Below are 27399 nucleotides of genomic sequence, written 5' to 3' on the forward strand. Positions count from 1 at the left end.
CATTATAATATACTGTTTAAATATGTCACGCTCTAAAGTCTGTCGAATATAACCGTTCTGTGATGTTTATACAGTATCCCACCCCAACAATGCTCACTGTGTCAATCAGCGCAAAATATATATTAACCAAAATAAAATACTCTTCATTTTTGTACGACAACAGTTATCAATGTTACAAAATAACACAATTTGAAGCATTACATGTACAAACTAAATTTTTAAAATGTCACGAACCTAAAGGTATTCCAAAAATTCGGAACGTCTTTTAATCAATGGTGTAATGCAGACGTTAATCGCACTTACAATGAATAGAGACATAAATCCCGACGGTTTAGCCTTAAAAATATATAATAAACAGAAAATCTACGTTTTTATGGAAATTTATGGAAAATGCTTCACTCATGAAGTGGCAAAACCACTCGTGGCAATATAATGTTTCCACCTCATTCGTGAAATAGTTCTTACATCTACTAAAGGAAGGAACCAAAACAAACAAAGAACCTAAAACCGTATATGTCCTTTATTGAAGTAAATATCATTTCATTTTCCTTTTGTTCAGAAAATAAGGCTGATGCCAAAACATTTAAGGGCTTATAATTTTCCAGACTAAAATTTCATGCAAGAAGAGCATTTAAAAAATCTAAAAGAACTCTTTGAATTAAGTTCTACAAGTATGGACATTTTGTTTATGAATATTGGTTTCCATTTCTTGTTCGAACGGAAATATTTATTCATTAAGCATGGACTTCATACTTTGGATGGAAAAATTACTTCCGTTCTGATTCGAAATTTAACTTTACAAGTAATTATATACGGGATAAACAAACACTCAGCGTTCAGCATTTCTGATGTTAATGTTAAGTTGATAACAGAAATTAAAAAACGATATACCAGTTTTCCATTTTGATTTATTTGATGGAAGGAAAGCGGATAACAATTCTCAGATTTATCCAGCTATGACATTATCTGTGTTCTCATTCCATTTATGAGGGAATGTGTGCATCACAGCGCGCATTCCTATCGACTGCTTTTCGCACCAAATTCCAGACCAATGATATTGCTCACAGTAGGGCCCTTTCTCGAACCGGAAACAATGTACGTTCAACAAGCCGAAAAACAACTCACCAACTTCATTTGATGTTGTCGTGTGGACTTTCTAAATAATAATAATAATAATAATAATAATAATAATAATACAGATAATAATAATAATAATAATAATAATAATAATAATAATAATAATAATAATAATAATAACTACAACAACAAACAAAAGTGAACTGAGTTTAAATAACATACATCTTTCGAAGTCCAATCCAAAAAGTTCCGTGTCAGACTAAGATAAAACTGCTAAAATGCTTTTTTAAGAATAAGTTTATACTTTTTGATTTAAGTAACATTGCTCATACTGAACAGCACACAGCATAATCACGAATCGAAATTTCAACGGCCAGATTGGGTCAAAATACGTTCAACAGTCACGATGTCTCATTACAGTGATGCGTCACTCTTACTAATGGCAGCCACAATTGAAATCACACTCGCCCTCTGTGTACGAGCTTTTAAGGTTTGAAAGCCACTGTACTGACTACAATAAAGCATTATTTATAGTTATTTCTTTTTTCTGATAAAGATATTTCTTAGCAAGTTTCATTAGAATTGTTTCAGCCGCTCTGGAGAAGTCGAATATAGAAACTATTGACGGAAGGACGACTTCATTATCGATAATGCAGTGTAAAAAACAGTTGAACCAGTTCTGATGCTGCTTTCTGAAAACAGAGGCAAAGAGTAAAGTACTTTGATCTAAAGACAATTATATGTTATGGTCACTAGATTAAATTTACCTTGTTTAAAATTATAACTCGTGCACGATAAATTTGTGATAAAAGCCACTCTTTTATCGTATTTTAAGGTCGTAAAGCTGCTCATTTTAAATGGACTTCGACCATAATTTTAACCACCTTCAGGTAAAGCTGGATTTGATAATGCATGTCATTAAAGACAGACATATATCTAACTGCATGTATTCTTTGACGGACAATAGTGTACAACCGTCTAACGGCCTATATATATTATTTCTAGAATCGTGTATACGCTGATGTGATGTGTCACAATTACAGGGGCACCAGATGACATGATACGAGAATGATCACAATTACGGAGGTCCAGGATGTTGTGATACGATAAGGATCATAATCAGAGCGGTGCCATATGTGATACGACAATGATCAAAATTACAGAGGTCCGGGATGATGTGATACGAGAAGGATCACAATTACGGAGGTCCGGGATGATGCGAAACGACAAGGATAGCAATTACGGAGGTCCGGGATGGTATGATACGAGAAGGATCGAAATTACGGAGGTCCTGGATGATGCGAAACGACAAGGATCGCAATTACGGAGGTCCTGAATAATGTGATACGACAAGGATCGTAATTACGGAGGTCCGGCATGATGTGGTACCACAAGGATCGCAATTATGTAGGTCCAGGATGATGTGATACGATAACGATCATAGTTACGGCGGTGCCATATGTGATACGACAATGATCACAATTACAGAGGTCCGGGATGATATGATACGAGAAGGATCACAATTACGGAGGTCAAGGATGATATGGTACGACAATAATCTCAATTACGGAGGTCCGGGATGATGTGAAACGACAAGAATAGCAATTACGGAGGTCCAGGATGGTATGATACGACAAGGATCAAAATTACGGAGGTCCTGGATGATAGGAAATGACAAAGATCGAAATTACGGAGGTCTGGGGTGATGTGATAAGACAATAATCGCAATTACAGAGGTACTGAATTATTTGATACGACAAAGATCGTAATTACGGAGGTCCGGCATGATGTGATACGACAAGGCTCGCAATTACGGAGGTCCGTGATGATGTGGTGCAACAAGGATTGCAATTACGGAGGTCCAGGATGATGCGAAATGACAAAGATCGAAATTATGGCGGTCTGGGGTGATGTGATAAGACAATAATCGCAATTACGGAGGCCCTGAATAATGTGATACGACAAGGATTGCAATTACGGAGGTTCGGCATGATGTGATACGACAAGGCTCGCAATTGCAGAGGTCCGTGATGATGTAATACCACAAGGATCGCAATTACGGAGGTCCGTGATGATGTGATGCGACAAGGATCGCAATTACGGCGGTCCAGGATGATGCGAAATGGCAAAGATCGAAATTACGGAGGTCTGGGGTAATGTGATAAGACAATAATCGCAATTACGGAGGTCCTGAATAATGTGATACGACAAGGATTGTAATTACGGAGGTCCGACATGATGTGATACGACAAGGCTCGCAATTACGAAGGTCCGTGATGATGTGATACCAAAAGGATCGCAATTACGGAGGTCCGGGATGATGTGATACGACAAGGATCGTAATTACGGGCGTCCGGGATGGTGTGATACGATAATTTGTGCCTATTTCTATATGTGCAAATTATGATGAGCTTGAATTTGTCAACGCGGGGTATTGGTTCTGCAGCAATTGATCTCCGTATTAAAAGTATTGCAGGGTATTTGTTATCTCAAATAACTATATTATAACGAAAATTCAAAAAGAAAGATGCTCACGCTAAAGAGTTGTTCTCCACAAGAACCTAAACTCAGAACTCAAAGGAACACACCAACGAATAAGGACGGAAATGTTAACACGCTATCTATATGTTGCCTCTGTATTCGTTCAGGGGCATGAAAGGATTAAATCAGCCTGCCATTCAATAAATTCACCTACTTACAAATATAGCTCAATAGTTATGACAAAATATATTATATATTTCGATCTCATGCTCTTTTGTACGTATCTCGCTGTCACGTGTATCGAGCTGGAGTGGATAAATAACCAGACAATTGCCAGGTGACAGACAAATAAAACAATACAAATCAAACAAAACAAGAAGCAAGGAAGAAGAAAAAAAGCTACAACATCACGACGGTTCTCTGACTTACTACAATCTTGATGAGAAATGTAGTGGATATGAACAAATTACATGATCATTAAAACGCAAATGTCTCCCTCATAGAACTTATTGTATGACTTAAGTAACGGTAATTAAACAACTTCTTTGTAAATAAAACTATTTATTTTACACACAACAAGACAATTAATACTCAGTCAGTGCAATGAAGGTTTCCTAATCAGATAAAAATTAAAATGATCATTCAGGCAAAAATTCCCAAGTCATCTAATAGATTGCAAATATGTTATATTCAAATAATGGGTTGAAGAAAGTGTTCCATTCAAATAACAGATGGTATAAAATGTCCTGCTCAAATAATATGCGGCAGACAAATTAACACTCCCTATGTGGGTACGTTTATATTAGAATCCACTTAGGCGAATAATTGCAGGTAAGCGGACTGACCTGTCGCAAGAACAGAGACAAACTGACCAATCTTTAGCATAAAACGTCAGCAGCAGGGAAGTTCTACAGACCAGACTCCCAGACCAAAATAAAGCCTCCTACGCGAACTTTCTCCGTAGAAGCCTCAGATTTCAAAAATAAGCCTTCCTACGAAAATTAATTTGCGTAAATTCGTCCCCGAATGCAATTTTTGTGAGCAAATTCGATGATTCTGGACAAGTAAAAAACGAAGATTTTAGGGGGGGGGGGGAAATTTATTCTGGTGTTTTTTTGCACAAAGGATTTGGCTGCAAGTCTCATGAATAAATTTGATCAAGACCGATTCGATATCTACTACGCTGATCATGAAGATTAATCGTAATAAAACCATGCGGTGTTGCCTGGGCGCGGCTGAAGAAATTTTTGAATTTGTTTATGTCCATATCGCCGTTGCACCAAGTCTGATGAATATTTCTTAGCGTGTGAGTATCGACGCCATTGAAAACCGACAAAATGTTACAATTGTCCCTAATTACCTTTGGAATTTGCGTATATCGCTGCGTCACGTAAATCACATCGGTGTTCTTGTGTCGGCCACGCGAGAATATCCTAGCCGGATTAGTTTGCTTATCCAGCATAACATCATCGAATACAACAAGATTATTAACATCGCCGTCTAAATTTTCCACTGATGGAGCTTCATTGATGTCTGTGATGAATTCGATTGTGCCTTCGTCGGTATTGTCGCTAAATTCCTTTAGCACTTGATAACAACGCTGATCATCAACGGACGGTGCAACCAAATACAACTTATCCCATTTTAGCCATCGCATTATCAAATTTAGCAACAACTGCGTCTTTCCAGAACCAGACGGGCCAATAATTATCATCCTTATCGAATTCGGTAACACCGCGTTGTGTTTCACCTGCTCGCGTCGCTTCGTGGCTGAAAAATCAATTACATTCATGTTACTAGAATACATGGATCTATATTGTGTTAAGTGTCGCACGCGCACAGCTACGATAAATCCAATCGAAATTGTCACACGCAATAACAGGAACGCAATTGCAGGAGAATGCGAAGTTTGTAAGACACGCAAGTTCAGATTTGTAAAAAAAAAAATAGAAGAACCGGAGGAGACATTACCGCCTCCATGAAAAATCTACCTGGGTTGCCCTGGGCGAAATATCCCGGAGAAAAGCATCTGCCAGGATACAATTACTGCGGACCTGGTACGAGGCTCGATATAAGACTCAACGATAATAATCAACCAAATCCCGGCGAAGATCCAGTAAACGCCATCGATAACGCGTGTTACTATCACGATCTTGCGTATCGCAGCGAGGATTTACAACAAAGACATCTCGCTGATATTAGGCTAATTCATGCAATAGACGCGATTCCTGACAAAAGTTTCAAAGAAAAATTGGCAACCTGGTTGATAAAAGGCGCGATGAAAGGTAAATTAGTACTCGGCGCTGGTAAATAATAATGGAGCAAATATATTATTCTCCGCGAGGATTCTGGAGAGGAAAATCAGCAATTGCCAAACTCGCTAAAGCCGCTAAAGTAAAACAATCCACCGCTGAATCGTGGTTATCGAAACAGGCAGTCTGGCAAATATATCTTCCTCCGCCTAAGAAAATACCATATGCAAGTTTCACCGTCAGTGTCCCTAATGAAGTCCATCAGGCTGATTTAATGTTTCTTCCTTACGATACCGTCGACGGAGTCACATATAAATATGTCTTGACAGTCGTTGATATCGCCAGCAGGTATAAAGAAGCGGAACCGTTATCGAATAAAACAGCAACGGGGATCGCTAAGGCGTTTAGCGAAATTTATTCACGATCTCCATTAACATGGCCGAAGCTTCTCCAGGTTGATCCAGGTCGAGAATTTCTTGGCGCGGTTACTTCACTGATGAAAAAGAACAATGTTAAAATCCGTCGCGGTATTGTAGGTGTTCATCACAATCAAGCTATCGTTGAGAGATTCAACAAAACTCTTGCAGAACGATTATTCGGATACCAATACGCGCGTGAATTTATTCAAGATAATCGATCTCATGATTGGGTATCAAGATTGCCTCATGTGATTAACGCACTAAATAACGAAGTAACACGAACAATAGCAATGAAACCCGCAATTGCAATTACAAAATCGAATATACCCCTAAAGCGAGATTCCACAATTCCGCCTGTGCTAGGTAGCGTCACGGTCCGGTATTTATATAAAGAAGGCGAGGCCGAAGGAGGAAGAAAAAGAGCAACCGATCCAAATTGGAGCGTTACGACACATAAAATATCCGCCGTAACAAGATCATCGGGAAGACCAGCAATTTATTTCCTAGATTCGCTAGCGCCACAACGCGGATTTACCAAGGAGGAATTACAAATAATACCGAAAGATACTCAACTACCGCCAGCGTCATTAATGTGAAACCGAATTCTACCTAACTGAGATAATTTTCTTACTCTTGACACGGCTAAATACACTAAATTTGACCAGGAAATTCTATCATCGACAATCCAAACTTGGCCATCTACGGTTAATCCCTGCGACGAGTGTATCGTTGTTGCATATCCTAATTTCCATGGCGATCTTTCTGCGTTTATCGCGTCATTAACAAGATTAATATCAACAAGAATAATATCGTTCAGTACCAAGATCTTTTCCTCTCCGCAGGGTAGAGTAACACTGATATTTTGTTTCCTGGTATCAGCGGGCCTGTAACACAACGGCACCTGCAATGTTGGAAATTTCTCGCAATGAAGCTTGAATAACATATCCTGAATAACATCGCGAACAATTTTCCTACTAGCAACAATCAGATGATCGGGACGCCACAAATTTAGAAAAATATCCATCGGAGTCTCGTCGATTATTCTTCTCATCACATCGCATTGAAACTTATTCGGTTGTAATCGAATTATTTTCTTAAACTCAGTCAGTAAAATATCATCGGATCTATAATCGGCGTCGATTTCCTCATAATAGTCAACGAAGTTCCTGAGCCATTCGTAAGGAGATTCTCCATCAATAGGATCAGGCTGGCCATGATCTCCGCACATTACCACGGCGGTATTTTTCCCCTCCAGCCAGGTCAGGAACGATTTTAATACAACTAAATTTACTGTGCAAATTTCATCAAATATTATAATTTTATTGATATATTTATTTCCCATACGAGCCGAATCCCATAATCCACCGCTGTATTTGAAATAACTGTGATACGTGCAAGAATCAACGTCGCGTTGCCTTATTTCTCGCGCTAATCTGTGAGTTGGAGTCAACACTATCATATCAGATTTCGCAAATAAATTTATCGCTCGCGTTGTTTTACCGCTACCACCAGGACCATTCATGTAAACGAATTTGTTACGTGAAATCGGGTCAAATGCAGATGCAGCCGTCGATATTTCCTCGCATTTATCTCGATGAAATTTATCGCAATCTTCGACATCAGCGTCCTCACAGTAATCTAGGATATCCTCGTTTTTTATCCTCCAAGTTCCCCAAGAACCATCAGCGATTAAATTATCCAGCCTATACTGGTATTTCTTATCGATATAAAACGAGTCCGTTGCGACCCTTACCGCGATATCAGAAAATTTATTTATCATCGACAGTAAATTTATGCTCACATAAGCGAGCATCGATGATCTCAAATGCGTATACTGCGCTGATTCTCCGTCGAGATAGCTAATTACGGTACCCAACTTTACTCCGTCAATAATAATATTTTCTCTGTTGCAGAATATTCCTCGCGACACCGTATCGGCAATAATAAAGTCCATCTCGGCATCGTTGATAAACAACCTAGCGTGTCGGTGTTTATGATCAACGGATCCTCCTTGAGTAAATTTGCCAATTATTTTTCTTCCGATATCTTTCGCGTTTTCACAATCCGTCGGTAGCCATACTTCAGTTTGTTTCCTATATGATATAATCGCCTCGCTCACCGTCAACGATACTAACATTGACGAATCCAGCATATACCTCAACAACACCGTAGGGACCCATCTGCGTTGAGATAAATGCCGACCGAACCAAATATAACAAATTTTATGTAAATTTTCAGCAAACTCGAATGAAGTTACATAAGCGAATCCCGTCATGACAAAATCAGGCAACGGTCCGTTAATTGCTACCCTTGTCATTTCGTTGGTGGGATGGCCAAATTTAGCAAAATAATCCGCACAATCACCATATCCGAGGAAACTTCCAGGATAGCACGCGCTCATATCAACGGAGATCATATCTTCGAAATAATACTTGGTATTCCACAATCCGCCATGGCCGTATTCGATACAACTAAGTTGAATATCAGTGAGGTATTCGTTTCTCGTAGGTTTCCACGAATTTCTTTCTCTGGCAGCGTGAGCAGCAACAGACGGAACCGTAAAACAATTCGTTAATAACTGATCAGGATTTGACGAATATTTCACCGCGATATTTTTCATAGATTCATGTAATTTTTCATCACGGTAAATATCTCCTCGCGGCAATATAAACTGATCATATCTTTCTTCGCTCGAAAATAACCAAACCGATATCGGATCAGATGCGGATAATATTTTGATATATCGGAACATAGCATCGGAATTGTCCTTTGCGCCTTCCACGGGATAAAATTTAACAACCCGATCTCGCGGAAATATCATTACCGACTGCGACCACGCATGTGAATTATGATCAACAATTTCGATTGGTACTCCTCGAGATCTATACGGCGACGAATATAATATTTCTCCCGATAGCGTTTTCACGGTAATAGGAAATTTAAGTTTCTTGCTCAACACAGCAACATCGTCAATCGATGCGCCATCAACAACTGTCTTCGCCCATGAATTAATTTTATTCAATCTCAACTGTGTCAATCCAGATCCACGACGAGCGTTTTTCATATGCTCGATAACACGCTCAGCCACGCAATTTATCATCGGCGATTCTTTCATCGCAGGTAGATTTTTCATGTCGGGATTATTATTTAGCCGATAAATTCCATAAACAACAGCGCTAGATGGATACGCCCTAGCATAATAAGGACCGTCAATTCCCAATAATAATCCTGGCTTCGAATTTTTATCAAGAACGACGTTTTTCTTACTGCCACGCACTGGATCTCGTTTATCACGAATAATCCAAGTATCGTCAGGCATTTGTGCAATAAATTTTATTCCGAAGATAAATCGTTCTTCTTTATGTTCGTTTTTTATATGCTCGATTATCTTCTTCGCTCGCTCCAGATTCATCGTAGCATCAATAGAATTAGTTTTCCATGTCGACCAAGTGTGAACCGCTCCATCATCGAAAAATTCTTTTTTGGCACGATCAACCTCAGGAATGATATATTCTGCCTCATCAAGATCAAATGTATCCATTATTATATTTTAGACAAATGTTTAAATTATATAATGCAATGCAAATGGATACCAATCGGATCAACAAAATCATGCGACAAATCCTGCAGAGGCGATTATTGTGGCGCTCACATATATGCAATTCGACGAGGCAGTAAAGGACCACAACGGTGTTTAGTTTGCCAAGTTGGCACGCGAGGAAAAACTCGATTGTGTTTATCCTGTGGAGGGAAAAATTATCGAGAATTGCGCCGATATTACAAAAAGAAATCTTCCTCGATAATAACTTGCGAAGAAGATTATATTAATCGATTCAAGGCAAATTATGATTTAAACAAACAGAATATTGTATATGGAACTGAAATCGACGATTCCTCCAGCAACAATCACGCACGAGTATAGATCTCATCCAACCATTGATGGATATGAAGCATCTTCGGATGGTGTTGTCAGAAATATCAAAACGAAAAATCAAGTCGGTAGTGTTAATAGATTTGGATATCTCAAAATTACCATCGGTAATGATAAAAAACGAAGATATACGACTTATTTCTGTCACAGGTTCGTATACGAGTGTTATCACGGACCAATAAAAATCGGTCTTGTTATCGACCACATTGACGGAAATAAACTTAACAACAAACTATCCAATCTCCGGGCTGTAACTCAAAGTGTAAATTGTAAATTTAATGGCGGATATCGATCAGCTAAGGCGGTAAAATCATTAAATCGAGAAACAAATGAAGAAATTGTATTCACGTCGATGAACGCCGCCGCAAGGTATTTTGGTATTAATCAAGCATCGGTGCAACGCGCGGCAGAAAAAATAATCAACGCAGCATTTTCCTATGAATTTGGCGAATGGATCGAGTTTTACTATATTCCGATAATATCCGAAGAAAATTAATTGAATATTACAAAAATTATATATGGACGAAGAAAATATAAATAACATCATCGAAGCCATCGATGATCTGAGAAAGAAAAAAATAAATCTTCCATCGGATCTAGACACGAATAAAATTCGATCCGAATTCGAGACGATTGTTCAAGGGAAACTCGAATACAAATACACGCTGCCGTCAGAGTACAAATTAATAAAAAAGATCCAAATTGCCATGTATCAATCACTTGCGACTGTCAGCGATGATCAAATCGAGGATTTTGTTAAATTATCTACGCTAGTGGAAAAAGCTAGGTTAATTTTATCGGATGCATATGAATCAAAAAAAATTACAAGCTCGCGTGTCAGACAACTGAAAAAACTTGTCGATGAGAGCAAGGCCAAGGAAATTTCTGATCCTTGAATTTTCCTGAAGATTTCCGCAAACAAAAAAATACAAAAATTAAAAAAATCTTCCAATTTTGAAAATTTCCCCGGTTTTTATTTATTTTTTTGGCCCATTTTTCCCTGGTGTACAGATTCAAAAAATCTGCGATTCTCACGATTTTACCAGCAGATTGATACTTATCGTTTCCCCGCGTATATCAAGCAAATTTCCTTTCTGATCTGTTAGTTTGAAATTTATCCTCGACAATAATCGATTGTGGCATCGCAGGTAAAACGGATTCACTGGTTCTTTTATTATCAAATAACCAGGAGATGCGCTAGGTGAAAACGAATACAAGATAAATCCCTGCTGTGCTTGATTTGACTCTGACGAATCAACATTGTAGCTGCCCTCGACAACATCCGCGTGAAGATAAATCGCGATAACTTCCGTTATGTTAACGATACCTGGCGAGATATGCCGCCCCTGCCCGGCGGGATCGTTATTGTGTTTGAGAATTAATTCCGATTGTATTTTTTTAGTCCACGCGGCATGTAACTTCGGAAATAAATCATCGATGGTATCAGTAACAGATTTTCTCATTTTATCAACATCATAATCGGGAAATTTGAAATTTGGTAGCGTTTCCTCGGTTAAACCAAATACTCTCATGAATTTTTGTTTTTCTCCTGAATTTCTGATCAACTCGAATTTGCTAATAGGAAGAACATAATCGGCAATTGATATATCGTCGACTATCGCCTGAATAAACATACCATGATAATATTCAACATCATTCGCGAGTTGATTTAAAATTTTCACGCGTTTGATAATTTCGCTACATGAGCCTGATTTATTTAAGATGCATTCATGAAAGGATTCCCGCAATAAATTTAAATGTAATTTATGTTCTTGATTAAATTCGTTGATGGTTCTTCTTATCGAGATGCCTTCTATGGGGAATATTTTCCTGTTAATGTGGGTAGCGTCGAAGATTTCCACGCCGGGGGAAATTTTGGGAAGAACCAACCACGAGAGAATTTTTTCGTCCCTAAAAGTAAAAGCGAACATTAACATGTTAAATTTGTGGATGTTCACGAAGCTGATGGCAGTGTGGATTAGAGACTTGTGTTTGATATCTCCGTACCATCCTTCGTCGGTGGTAAAATCTTCTTTTTTTGGTTCCGGTTGCTCTGGAGGAGCTTCCTCGTACCAACCTGGAATAATAAAATCAGATTTTTCTGGTTTTGCCAGAGGTGCGATTTCAGGCCAACCTAATATGGTCCTAATCGATGATTGGTAAATATCTACCATGTAAGGTGATTTCACTTCTATCATCGATGATAGTGTTGGATCGTGCGAGGATATCTTTATTCCCGGGGTAGCATCGCCGGTTATATTTGATATTCTGGTGGTAAATTCCTTACCTAGTTGCTCAATTTCGTAACTGCCTGTTGGTATGCCAACGACGATCCAATCAGGTGTTCCATCGGGTTTGCTTTTGTTGGCAAAAACAAGTGAATTGTTTGATAATAATTTGCCAAATGATTTCGATCTAACATTGGGCCAGCTATTGTAGACACGCAATTGTGTTAACGCAATTTCTTTGACGCTGATTGGTGTTGAAAAATTAATGCTAAATTCTGGATTGGTTGAGCTTAACGATATTAGTGTTGTTGTCGGCGGTGTCGTGTTTGTCACGATCTGGGCTAGTTCGGACATTATTAATATTCATTTGTTCAATCTCCGAGTAAATACTGATCATTGCCGAAAATTCTAGATCGGAGATAACGCCATCGTTGAGACTCTCGGAAAGCAGCGATGATAATTTCGAATACGCGTCGTTGACCTGGGATAATTTGTTTTTGTACAATGATAACTTTTCACTCATGCACGAGGATATCTTTTTCGCTACGATATTGAGAACACCAGCGATTATCGTTGTTGACGAGATTATTATCGTTGCTACGATCGGCGCTATCGTTGTTACCGCGAATAAAATTATTCCAGCACCAGCGACTACCGCGGATACCGCGTACACGGCGACGTCAATGATAACTAATCTACGCTGGTATTTTTTTATTTTTATCTGATACTCGTCTAGGAGTTTTTTTAGCGAATCCTGCCATGACCTCGCCTGATTGTAGCGGTAATCGGATGCGGTCATTTATTAATCTACGATAACAATTACGGATTACCAATTGTGTTTATCCGGGATAGATATTCGAAAATTGCAAAATAGGCAATTTGTTCTGTGAAAGATCTATCTGGTGGATCTAACATGAAAAAAGTGTTGCTATTTTCTTTTAACGAAATAATAAAAAATCCGGGGTAAAATTCATGAAATTTATAACCAGAATTTGGTTGTCTTTCTTGTACTGGTCGTACCTTAAATTTTATCTCGGAGATAATATATACTCGATATACACCAGTAACTGGCGCGGTAAAAGTAATTTCGTTACTCGCAGGTGTCCAGGTAAGATTATATGTCCTAAACACAAATAGCACATGACAGGGTAGATTTTTTGTTTCTACCTCCGTTGGTATCGAAATACGCGATAATCTTCCAAGATTCATTGACGATATTTTTGTGCTAATATCACTAATTTTTGTAGTTGCGTCGAAAAGTTTCGCGTTGATTTCTTGAATTTTTCCATCGTTCGCTGATGTATCGACCTTTTGACGCGCTAATTCACGTACCATGTTAATATCCTCGTTAATTTTTTTCGTTTTCTCATCTATCGATTCACGTATCGCGTTAACCCCCTTGGTAAATTCGGGAACAACAACATCGCTGAGTTTATTAATTTCCTCGCTGATTTTTTTGTTGAGATCGTCGATTGTTGTTCTCTGACCCAACGAGATATTTATTTCGTTAATTTCGGCAAGAATATTAGTAATTTCCTCGTTGATTTTTTTTATTTTCTCACTGAGATCGCTGTGTGTAGTTGAGGAGGTATCGATGAATTTTTTTATATCCTCGTCGAGTTTTTTACTGAGATTTTTTGATACCTCCTCGAGTTTTTTAAGATCACTATTTAGCTTGTTAAATCTTTTTGTTATTTTTTCCTGGAAATCATCAGTTGGTGCCTTATCGGACTTTAGAAGCATCGCCGCTGATAACTCACTATTTTTTTGTTTTATATCCACGAGATCGGCCTTTGGTGGGAACTCCGCGATAATATCGGCGATATCAGCGATAGATTTTAATACCATCTCAGATTGGCGAGTAAATTGACTGATATGATCATTATATTCTTCTCGCTTGATTATATCAGTTATTTTGACATTGCTGGTGTGTAATCTTCCCTCGGTATTTTGAAAAACAGCAACTTCGCCAGGATCTACTTCTGACAGCGATAGGAGATTGTTAATATCGCTCTTGGTTGCAAATTTTGATGTATCGATGTCGCCTGTTTCTGTTTTTTCCTTCCTGTAGAGGGATCTACCATAAATGTCAACCATGATATTTATCTACGGTATATTCAAATAAAATTTTGTTATAAGGGTCGGATGATTTTGAAATTGCGTCAAGAACATTAATTGACTCTGGGCCGCATATCGGTGGATCCGCTAATGTTTGTGTTGGAAGAGTCGAATACCAAATCGGAATATTCAGCGAAGACACGTAGTTGATAAATTCTTTCGGTGGTGCTAATCCATATGAGTCAAAATAAACGACTTCGCGAGGATTAATCGCGTAGGCAACCCAATGCGTGCCAGGGCCGGTATTTTTATCGAGATTTATTATTCCCGTCTCGGTAGGGTTTGGTTTTTCTGGTAGTTGATCCCGCATAAATACGCCTCTGAAAAATTTTATTTTTTTATTCTTTGCTTCGCTAAGTAGATCTAAATTTGAATAGGCCGTGCTAATCTTAGGCCGGATCCGTATGGGGGGCGTCTTAGATAAAGGCCGTTCCCCTTTTTTTTACCGTATCTTCCTCCCATCACTTTTTGTGCTAATTTGGAACCTATACCTCCGAGCGCACCTAATCCTACTGCTTTTGCGGCTGCCGGAAGAATCCCAGCTAGCAGTCCCGGAAGAGCGGCAAATAGAGGCAAAATACCGCCTGTTTTGACCATATCTCTGATGGCGCCTATGGAAAGGCTCACATGAACGCCAGAATTTGCTGATTTGGCCTTGGTAAATCGTTCACGTTGACCTCTAGTTAGCGACAGTTTGTTAGGCCCACCGTGAATCTGATCGTTTTTCAGTGTTAATTTCATACCGCATCGCTTTGATATCGCTGTTTGGAGTTTTTTCATCTGACCTGGGGTCAGAGTTACACTGACGTGTTCGTATGGCATATTAATAATCGCTTAATCTAAATTTGGAATTTGTCACATGTTTTCGACAGGAGCATCGATGACTCTCATTCTGCCGCTGATTCCTTCCAAGATCATTGTTCTATCGCTGAGGATCACCGCAACTGCTCTATATAAATTATTTCCTGTGCGAATTCTGGCTTTGAAATGAATATCAACAACGGATTGCTTTATCAGGTCGAGATGCTCCAGGGAAAAGTAGTATATAGGATAGCGAGTATTAAAATCTAACTGTGATATTTGCAATCCGGTATCGATATTTTGATCGCGACCCATAAAACTTAGCAATCGATAATACGCGCGAGCTGTCGAATAATTTTCAAAATTAATTGATATTTCCTCTGATGGTTCTTGTTGGCCATTTACTCTCAGTGACACGTTTGTTGCGTGGATACTATCGAATATCATATGGCTGTATAATTGATGATATCTTCGCGTGTGCAAAAAAGCGATAAAGATATGCCTAGGTGCAGAGGTACCTTGCTGCGATGCAATACGCCAAGTAAAATCACCATCAATATCGGTAGTTATGGAATCTGTTGTTGTTGTTAGCCATGACATGACAGATTTACCGCCTTGGTTCATAAATGACAATAATTTTTCTTCTTCGATTATTGATGGAGTTATCGCTGGCATCCACAAGGTAAATTTAAGTAATTTTACCTGGCCGGCATTTGGGGGATCGAGATTGGCATCTATCACGTTAGTATTGTAATTGATAACACCTTCTCGCCAGATAGCATCATCGCTATTTCCTTTTCTGATAAGTGTTATGGTATGTTTCGCTCCGTAGATAATTTTTCTGAAATGCCTGCAAAATCCGAATATATGAGATAACGGAATAGCACAAGAAAATCTTCTGCGATCTCCTTGCAGCATAGATTTTCGCGTGGCAAATCCGAGATTATAATCATTATTAACGCCAACAGGGAGATCTTGGATTACAACGAGGGCTGGATTGGGGTGGGTGCGATCGACGGGTTGTCTGATGTCAAGCGGCCTACTATCGGGACGATCAGAATTATCTTTGGCAAACATCATACTAGGACCAGCTGATCTAGTAAAATCATCCGAGTATCTAGCTAGGCCTATTATCGTCGTTGCTAAGTCAACATCATTAGTAATTGACTCAATCTCTCTTCCATCAATCATGTAAGTTGCGCTCTTGAATAACGCCATAATACCGTTGTTAACAAATCCGACTCTAAAATCTGCTGCATAGGCGGTATTATCCGCTTTAACAACTTCCCCGGTAACTTCGATATATGCCTCAGATGGAAGAAAATATCTTGTTGTATCGTGAACTTGAATTTCCAAGCGATTAGATGTATTTGGTTCAACTGCATCGTACGAGAAATACTGGAAATCTCGCACGGATGTGTCTCTACCTACAGGCTCGTCCATGTCGAACACTTCATTTGACACTTGTGCGAACATTTATTATTAAGAATATCATCTAAAACGAAGACCACTGCCTGAAATAAAACTTGTATTAGCAACTTCATTTGCGAGATTTGTCTTAGCAACTTCCTGCGCTAGATTTGTCTTAGCAACTTCCTGTGCTAGATCGTTTATTTTTTTATTTGCCGCGTCGTTTATGACTTTGCTGATTTCGGGTGGCATTTCTCTGGTGCTAGGTAATTTGACGGGTTGTTTTTTGCGCATTAAATTTAATATTTTACTTTTGACAACATTGAAGCCTTTACTGGCCAAATTACCGATACCAGAGATAGCAGTCTCGCCGATCTTTCCTATTGCTTTTGACGCGAATTGCTTGATCACGGGTCCGATTTTAGGTATTACTCGCGTAACGAGACTTCCAATGATATCGCCGAATCCATTACCGTGAATATATTTGTACACGGGCAATCTAGAGTTTACTATGCGGACCTGTTTAGGTCTGCGCTGATGTTTGTGAACAATCATGTTATTTCAATTGTGTTGTTTTAATCGATGAGTTCATCGACAAGTTCCTTGTAAATGTGAGAATTAATGATGCCACCGCGGAATAACCGCTGACAAATATCTGAGGCTTCGTTAATTACTTCGCGAGAGTTATTTCCGGCTCGTTTTCCTCCGATTAATACTTCGAGGCGAGATACATCGTTGACAACACTGTCAGGGCAAATGGTATATCCGCTACCTGTTTTTGGTTTTGGAAATTGCGATGGCGATAACGCTTCCTCGAATACTTCTCCTGACGATGTCCCTGACGACGTTAGTGGCGAATATATTTCTGGTGGAGTGTCGCGTCTACCAAGTGGCGAAGCCTCATCTTTCGGAATATTCCGTTTTCCTGGGGGTGAAAGTTCCTGTAGTTTCCAGTTTGTCGATGTTGGTTCTGGAGGTGGGGGGCGCCAAGTGGGGCGCTTTGCAGGACTCCCCATTGGATATATTGAAGGAGAAGGGGGGGGGGGTGGCGAAGATCAAAAGGGGAGAAAGAAGGACTATCACTCTTAGGTGATTGTTCTGAAGAGAGTTGGAAGGAAGGGGGGGAGAACTGGGGGATTAACGTGTCACTCGCCACTTTAGGTGACGGAATTTTCCTTCTTATATCCGTAAATCTGTATTTAATAACATCTGATGAAAATTTTGCAAAATTTTCATCATCATATTTTACTGGTTTTCCTAAACCACCAAAATAAATTATCGCTAACCAATCAATTTCTTCAACTTTATCGGCAATATCCTTATTATTCAAAAAAAATCTTTTATTTTCCGGAGAATTATCCGCAGCCATCTGAATTCTTGAACCATCGTTACTGAGTAAATGCAACAAGTTCTTGTTCAAATAATTATCAGCGGATATTTTAGGATCAATTGTAAACGAACCATTGCCCGCAGATGGTTTATATTCGCTTGGTTGAGTTACTGGTTCCTGATCACTCTGATCTTTTTTCTTTTTTGATTTTCTCTCTTTTTTCTGAGGTGTAATTTTTTCTTTTGGTCTGGCTCCTAATTCCTGTGGTTGAATATCTTCTTCCCGTAGTTGAATTATTGGTTCCTGTGGTATTACTTTTCTTTTTCGTGTTTTAGCTATTTCTTCCTTCTCCTGTTGTTTTCTTTCTTTCGCTTGCTGTTTTATATCTTCCGCTAGTTGCTTATTATGATTATATCTATCGTCTGCTGCTTCTAAAAATCTTCTAAAAAATGGATCCCTTTCACTCGCCTGTGTTTTTTCCGCATAAACTTTATATAACATACCATACCAACTATTACGGGTTTTATATTTTCCCTTTCCTATTTCAGTCAAATATTCATTTCGAACAGTAAACATATCTTCAGCAAATTGACCAATTCGATCTATGGAATACAGTGTCGAGAGCGGTCGTGATATTATTTCCCATCCCTCATCGGTGAAATTTTCTCTTAAATTCTCGATACTAAACTTCCCTTTTTTTACTCCCGGTTTTCCTAATACGGTTTTTCCCTTACTACCTATTTTATAAGCAATTGCAGGTTGTCGCCCTTGTGCTGCTGCTGCTATTGCTAATTAGCAATCGCTAATTATATATTATAATCGCTCGGGTAATGTTCGTGATTGTTCCTCAATACCTTTCAACATAGGAAAAATTCCCCTTTTCTTCGTATCCGGATCTTTTTCGTCACCAAATACAACTTGCTCGATTGTTCCGGTAACTGGCTTTAACCATTTCGATGATGCCTCGGCAATTCCATGTTGTACATCTTCGTAACCACGAACATTTCTCTTAAATAATTGTTTTGTCGGAATAAGCTTCTTTAATGCCGCTAATTGCTCTCGCGCTAATCTGGCAGAATGAGGCTCTCCAACTGTACTAGCTTTCGGACTCATATTATTTTCAACTATATTGTTTTAATGCGAGGTAAAATTAGGATCAGCAGCCAAATCTTGACAAACTTCGTCGACGGAATAAATTCCCCCCCCCCCCTAAAATCTTCGTTTTTTACTTGTCCAGAATCATCGAATTTGCTCACAAAAATTGCACTCGGGGACGAATTTACGCAAATTAATTTTCGTAGGAAGGCTTATTTTTGAAATCTGAGGCTTCTACGGAGAAAGTTCGCGTAGGAGGCTTTATTTTGGTCTGGGAGTCTGGTCTGTAGAACTTCCCTGCTGCTAAACGTCACATAACATCCGAATATTTACGTTGACCCTTACTCCTTGTAAACCAATGGTCATTTGTAGAGTATACTGGACACTCATTAAAGGTGTTAATATGGTTTGAATACTTATGTGACATTCAATGAAGCTGGCCTGAATGTCCGACAAGCTTCAAGTGCTCATGCCAATCACCTTGACCAGCGATATTATTTGGTCGGTGTCCATAGCTACTGGCCACCTGCTAGAGTCTGACTCCATACATAGATGACTTAATTGTATGCCAACGAAAGCCCTGCGTACACCTGGCCTTCTGTTAATGAAGTGCAACTGTCAAACCACTCCCACGCTGCAAAGGACGAAACATGGGTTTGAACCCCTTTGGTTCAATATCGGTATCGTCGTTCCTGGTCAGTTGGAAATTTACTGAAGCATGCAGTTCGTTATCTCACAGTACGAATGTAAGACAAATATACGTGTGAGTAAATGTGAAATATCCAATGATATACACTGAAATCTATCCCCGATAAATAATCACTTTATGGGATTACGTGACACACAAACTATTCTCGACATTAACTATATACAAAAATGTACAGTTTATACCAATATAAAAACGAATGATTGTGATTTTTGATGGAACAGTAGATATTATCTAATCAAGATGGTGTAACGCAATAAATTTTACTGGCATTGCGACAATCTTGAAAATCGGAAAAACAACAATAAAGAGAATCAATCTACCATCCAAATATATGTATTACAAAAAAAAAAAAAAAATAATTAGAGAACGTACCTCCTCAGCTAGTGATAGGACGTTGCCATCAAAACGACGTCCATGACAAGGCAAATGAAATATCACAAGGCAGTATAATATGGCCTATCCTATTCTCCAGTTTATAAGAGACATCACTGGGTGTGCCAAATCAAAGACCATACTCTTTGCCAATGTCATTTACAGAAAAGTGGCATCGGAAGAGAATTACAGTATCATAAAAGAAGACCTAACCGAACTGAGCAAATGGAAGAGAGCCGTTGGGGCATGTCCTTAAGACACAACACATGTAACATCCAATGTTCATATAGATCAGGAACTCCCACACTCCGCCAGTATACACTCAACGGACAAAAGCTGTCAACCACAAGAAATATTCAGACATTTAGGACTGAAAATCTCACGCGACTTGTCTTGGAAAAACCACACACACACAAGCAACGACGGAAATAAATATCACTCCGAGGTGCTCGAGAAGAAACGTAAGAACTAGTAATGAAAAAATACCAACATTAGCAGTCTACTCCTCACAAGCAAGACCCACACAAGCTTACTAATCTACAGTAATTAAATACCCAGAACCGAACCAGAAGGTTTAGATGGTAAAGGGTTGATGTTGTGGTAATGTTTCTTGCTCTATCGATGAAGTAAGGACATTTACTGTATCAAACAAAAATAGGTAAATGTGACCTACTTTCCGATGCAGTGCTACAGAATGATGCAAAAACACAAAATCTAAGTTTCATAAAAATATAAGTCCTAACGCTGGCAGCTGTAGCAGCATATATAAAAAAAATTGACACTGATCACGTGACTGCGGGCGACGGTGACAACGCCCACGCCAAAGATATATAAGTTTTCCTGTACTTTGTACAAGCGAGCAGAAAGGAAATCAAACCAGTTTACAGTTCAAATTCCTACGTTAAAACAAACGAGTCCGACGTGTCAAATGTAAAGAAAAACGTATGCTACTATTTATAGTTAAAAATACATACCTCCCCCACCCCGAAAAAAATTAAACTGACAAACGTGTCTGACGAGTCAAATATAAAGAAAAACGTATGATACTAGTTATAGTTAAAAATACATACTTCCCCCCACCCCGAATTTTAAAGCTGACACGGATGTACATACCTTGAGGCAATCATAAAGGCTTTGATCGCATTCACAGTGGCTCACCGTATAGGGGTTCATATTACGGAAGTTGTACTTAGTCTCAAATCTATCAATGAAGTACGGGCAATGATCATGGATCCGGCAACAAGCGTCCGTGGCTTGATGGACACCTAAATGAAGTTAAATTTATTTTAAGGAGAACAAATAGCTACGATGTCGTAGCCTCAGTTTGATTTGTTGAGGTTGAGGCTACGAATTGATCCCATATCATGTAATGGAGCAAACAAAATGATCACTAAAGTCAGAAAAACAAATATTGTAGAAATCTACTACATAAGTATAATCATGTTGTGAAAAACGTTTGGCTTATTTTAAATGTATTAAGCTCTTACACGATAAAATAAATTGGCATGTTTACACTAACCTCACTGTGTCCGCCATGACAGATAACGCGAGACTGTTGCCGTGACCCCTTTTCTATATAAGGCTTGCCAGACCATATTTGACTATTCTACGCTATATTATTATCAACCAAGTGGCGCATAAATGCTTCTTGGTAGAATTTCAAAGTTGCCGATAAACCGTATTTACTTTTAATGCGCTGAATTTATAACTCAAACCGCGCCATATTTTTACAATGATTTGTTTACGTTTCCAAATAAGGCCTCAGTATCCTTATATGGCACACAAACAAACGAGGCTGAGAACGGAATTAATCATTATTTGAACTAATATGGCGGAAGATCTAAACGAAAATATAGGATAAGAAAGGTAAACGAGATTTTACAAATATTTCTAAAATGATTTGCGATGCTTCCGGTATTAAATAAGAGGACTACTCAGTTTATTTCATTATATGCAAGGAATATGTTCAAATTGTTGATATTAGGCTTAAAGAGCACCGGGTGTGAATCACATCCGGTTTGCTCCATGGACACATTGGCTCATGTTAGTACCCCGTCCACGAGGTAGGAGTAGGGTTACTAATATTAGTACTAGAGAACAAAGTAATGACAAAATGAAACATCTCGACTAGATTAGTACAAGAGCTGTCCAAAACAGCATATATGAAGGTAAAGTATGCTTAAAACTGTTAGCTTGAGACCGTCGTACACATACATATTTTATATTTTGAAGAATGCATCGGCAACAGTGTCATATTTTATTTACCTCTAGTAACAGTCCTCGTTCCAAGGTTTGGGTGTTACAAAGCTATTCTCGCAGGCAGATGCTTCGCACTATCTGCTGGAAAAAAAATCTAAACCTATTTTCTCCAAAAGGGTGGTGGTGGTGTGTATGCGTGTGTGTGTACGTGTGCGTGTGCGTGTGTGTGTGTAATATAGTGATTTTTTCTTGTAGGGAAAAACCACTCTAGGTCTATTGTTTCCGGTGTGGAAAACTCCTCTACAGCTACTCATCCGGGGCAAAAATTTCCACTGGAGTTGGCTTTCTGTAGGAATTAATTATGATCCGCTTGACGAGAACTGATTAAACGGTATAAGTAGAATGTATCAAACAGGTTTGTCACTGTTACATATTTAAAGAGGACATGGACCAAATACAACAATGAAGGAATGAGAGCTAAAACAGGACAGTATTCAATTCAAAGAAAAAACACGAAGAACGAGAATGGTGATATGACCGGAATGCAAATTATTGTTTTGTCTAATTGGTGTAGTACTTCTTATGATCAAGCTGCATCATGCTTCAGTAATAGTAACTAAGCAACTAAAGCAAAGATAAAGTTTAACGCAGTTCACTGCAGCGTGAAATATAGGTCGGAGTGATTTAGCTTTAAATGAAGAGAATATTACAACCTCGTTACAGGACAACTAAACTAAACGCAATGGTTGCCACGGGATACATTTGTGGGAAATACAGGTCACAGTGACCACATTTGACTGAAGGGTGTATCACTCCTCATGATGCATCTTTATTCGAAGTTAAGTATTATTCTGCCGGCAAAAGTGTCCAAAACGCTGAGGTGAAAATCAGTAACCACGAAAAACTATGTTGTAGGTAAAGGTAATCGTACATTACTAAACTGTGAAACATGTGACCTTTTTCACGAAGGTTGTAGCACTGCTCATTAAGCATCTGCATCCGAAGAGTGTGTGTGCGTGCGTGTGTGTGTGTGTGTGTGTGCGCGCGTGTGTGTGTGTATGTGTGTGTGTGTGTGCGCGCGCGCGCGCGTGTGTGTGTGTGTGTGTGTGTGTGTGTTTGGGATTTTTAACGTAGCTTTAAAAAAATTCAGTCATATCGCTACAATGTCTACAGTGGGGCAGTTTATAGTGATGTCTAGCACTGGGGCATCATGCTGCAGACATGTACCATGATGTCCCACCCAGTAACAGTATCCTGACACCAGGCCGACGTCCTAACTCTAACCTCTTAATGCTGAGCGCCAAGCGAGGCAGCTGTTAGTACCATTTTTGTAAGTTTTTGTTATGACTCGGCTGGGGATTGAACCCGCATCCGAGGCGGATGCTCTAACCATTAGGCCACCGGAACGGTCTGCATCCAAAGTCACGTGACACTACAATCAATAACGTCTAATAAAATGGACTAGAACATACCCATATGTCGAAGCCTGACGGATGGACATACATATATCACCAACTTATAAGCAGGAATTGCTTTGCAATCTGCTCAAGAAGTAATCACGACGGAAAGCCCGTAAAACGATGAAGACAATTAAAATCTACAATGTAAATATTGGCTGCTAAATTATAAGCGCCGAAGAGGTATGTTAAAATACATCATGCGCAATTCTTACCGAGGTCGTTCATATCCTTGGCATTATTCTCGTAGCCACACCATTTTGTACCCGGAAAGATGGCCAAATGAGCACCACTCCCATCGGGCTGCCCGGTTTTGTAATCCGGCTTGAATGGCATGCCGTCAAACGTGTCCTTGGGCACAATATTATAATCCCGCCTGGACTTCTCAAGTACTTTGCTCTGCATACATTTCTCGAACATATCTTTAACGTAGTCTTGACCTATTAACAACTACATGTTGTACATAAGTTACGAGTCTATACTCTTAAAATAAATAACAGAAAAGAGTGAAAAGCAAACAAGCTTTGTAAAATACAACAAATAATTTATTTCCCTTGAATACAAAGTGAAAATGAAAAGAGGAAACGTACCGTATTGTGAATTCAATCCCAAATAATTCAATAATAACAGATGCAAGTCCTAAAAATACAAATTCTTCATAAACTTTAGTGTAAATCCAAATTAACTCCAACGCTGAAAGTGTTGATGTGCATGTGATGGTTCGTAAAGTGTTGATGTGCCAACAGTCTCTTGTTGGATCACAAAAATACAATCCAAGAAGAAATCGTTATAAATATTTTTAGTACTAATTCAAGTATGTTATCAGAGCACTTTTTTGTATTAACAAAATCACTTGAATTAAAGAATTTGAAGAAAAATTCCATTCCAAATGAATTACTGGACACAACAATAATATAATTTGATTCTAATAGATCTTAAAGCAAGAAGAATATTTTTCCAGTGACAAGATTATATAGTCGTCTACTTGACCTCATGTCACAATTAGCATTTTCTAAAACTTAAGCCATTACCTAATGGAAAATAACGTTCTAGAAACTTCTTAAAGTTTACAAAATAAAATGTCGATTTTAATGAGAAGACATATGATTAAAATTATAATATATAATCTGAACTATGTTAGGTACGACAGTGGAATCCCAATAAATTAGATCAAGACCCAAATAAACGTTTAATTATATTAATAAAGATAATAATATTAAACCTATAAACATAGAATTTTTAGCTATGTATTAGTTGTTTACAGAATATAATCAATAATTCATGTCAGGTAGAACATAAACTTAATTTTGGACAAGGTTAAGAATAACATACAATGTTATATTACGATAGCATACAATGAAATAAAATATTTAGAAAACGAACAAACTTACTAACAAACAATGCAAATAAAATATAAATAGCACATGCATTTTTGTCGACTTTAGTGTGTGTGTGTGTGTGTGTGTGTGTGTGTGTGTGATATTAACATCATTTGTTAAATAATCTTTGTACAATAATATTACAATGTTGAAAGTGAATATTAAACTAAGTATTGAAACAAACTCACGCCGATATTTCAATACAAATCCAGACGGATCGGCTTGTACTCTTCTGTTAACAAACGCAATATTTTATTATTATCATCCCTTACATTCACCGTATCACATGAAACGATTCCAGCAATTATCACTCAATGGACGCTATCCGAATTGGTGAAAATAAACCAAGCCATCTGAGAAATCGTTATAATTATCTTATTACGTCAACGTTTTGGCTGGAGAGCATAGTTTTGCAGATGTTGTCATCTTTAGAAGAACTCAAACAATACATTTATTTTACGAAAAATAATTATGGATATCTTGCAAAGACTGTCCTACCTAGAGGAAAATGAGCTTACAACTGAAGTCGACAAAAATGTAATTGTAAGGCAAATTAATGATGTTGTATGAGAGAGAGAGAGAGAGAGAGAGAGAATTACCGATGAAAGTCACATTTATTCTAGCTTGCAGCAGCATCCTATCGATACCATCACCACCTTCATGGATGTCGCATAACAAAACCCCATGGATACGAGACACAATAGCTTCCAATAGACGTCTGCCGTCCGTAACTAAAAACCGAAACCTGTCCAACGACAATGGCTCACTGACATGTGCGATCTCACCTTGTTATAAAACCAAAACTTCTGATTAAAATTTATGTTCGAAAACAGTTAAACCTGACAATTATGGACACCAATATTACTTTGGAAAATGTATCGTAGTTGTAAGGTGGTCTTATTTCCGAATTTCAGAGAATATGCTTGCCCATTTATGAAGTAACATAGACTGACTAAATGTAGTTGTAAATGGGATTTGGTCGTGGGAAGAGAGGTGCAAAGAGAAGGTTTTACTATAATTCCGTATATTTTTTAACACGTCAGAATCTTAGTTGCTCTAACCTCCCATGGCAACATTGAATCAGCTTTAGATATCAGTAGTTCGAGTCAAAAAGGCTTTGTTGAATATTAGGCTTTATTTTATGTGAGGCCATAAATTACTAAATTTTCCAAGAGAAATAATTTTAATAATTCACTGGAGTGGAATATCATGGATATTTTTCACTCTCCCATCAAACGACGTTGATAAATTTCATGAAATGAAATCTGAGCTAACTATAGACGCATGCGTAGTCTAGAAGTAAGTTAGTCCGCCTCGCATGCCAGCGAAATCCTACAATGTACATTTATTTTTATCTTCATGTTCTTTTATATATGGTTTTATATTGAACTGGGAAGGAGAATTATGCTAGTACTGATATTTTCGATGTGAATACACATCAAACACGGCAGAACACAACGGTAAACTGCCAACATTATCGTGCGAATTGCAATAAGAAATCTGCTTTTATATATATATATATATATATATATATATATATATATATATATATATATATATATATATATATATATATATATATATATATATATATATATATATATATATGTGTGTGTGTGTGTGTGTGTGTGTGTGTGTGTGTGTGTGTTATTAACTCGGAGCAAGAAAATTTCATGCCTTCAAAGATCAACAGTATTCCAAGCAGAGAGTTTCGCCTGCATTTATTACCAATGCCTTTATTATTTATGTTGTTATTGCTGTTATTGTTCTTTAAACAACTTCAATGCAATAAAACACGTGGCCGATCCAGTAACGTGCCTAAGACGTCAACATGGGATAACCTAAAAATTCATATTATTTCAGCATGTTTCTTTATAACGCAATTATTATTATTCTTTCAGCTTGCTATCATCTTGTTGAAGAGATGTTTACTTCTTCCAGAAACAAAAACTGCTTAAAGCTACAGCAGACTGCTTGATTCATATGTCAAATCAAAAATACTAACCAGGGTACAACAGCTCTCCAATACAATACTGACTCAAAGTTAGCAGCAATATTCCTGAGATGTACATTGCTTCTTTCGGTACCGCTTTTCAATCTGCAAAGGAGAAGATCGATAGGGCTTGAAGACCGCGTTTGAC

At 38.2% G+C, this 27399-nt stretch overlaps 1 protein-coding gene across 1 annotated transcript; it reads right to left on the reverse strand.

Annotated features, from left to right (window-relative positions):
• Positions 1-891: 891 nt before the first annotated feature.
• LOC149775691 (uncharacterized) lies at positions 892-27399 on the reverse strand. Its single transcript, XM_089943994.1, has 5 exons — positions 27264-27399; positions 25858-26043; positions 24095-24319; positions 21337-21488; positions 892-1156 (listed from the first exon to the last, which is right to left on the reverse strand). The coding sequence occupies exons 1-5, from the start codon at positions 27328-27330 to the stop codon at positions 947-949; spliced, it is 840 nt and encodes a 279-aa protein (XP_089800120.1). The 5' UTR covers positions 27331-27399; the 3' UTR covers positions 892-946.

The sequence above is a fragment of the Sinohyriopsis cumingii genome, chromosome 19, assembly GCF_028554795.1.
Source record: "Sinohyriopsis cumingii isolate HCF-2022 chromosome 19, ASM2855479v2, whole genome shotgun sequence".
NCBI classification, from domain to species: domain Eukaryota; kingdom Metazoa; phylum Mollusca; class Bivalvia; order Unionida; family Unionidae; genus Sinohyriopsis; species Sinohyriopsis cumingii.

What these genes read in the sequence shown, in the direction of transcription:
- LOC149775691 (XM_089943994.1), bottom strand. Translation starts at nt 27,330, where the DNA reads ATGTACATCTCAGGAATATTGCTGCTAACTTTGAGTCAGTATTGTATT. An exon ending in AATAAATGTGACTTTCATCG is followed by an intron (nt 24,320 to 25,857) that starts GTAATTCTCTCT and finishes AGTTGTTAATAG; the next exon opens with GTCAAGACTACGTTAAAGAT. An exon ending in GCCTTTATGATTGCCTCAAG is followed by an intron (nt 1,157 to 21,336) that starts GTATGTACATCC and finishes ATTATTATTTAG; the next exon opens with AAAGTCCACACGACAACATC.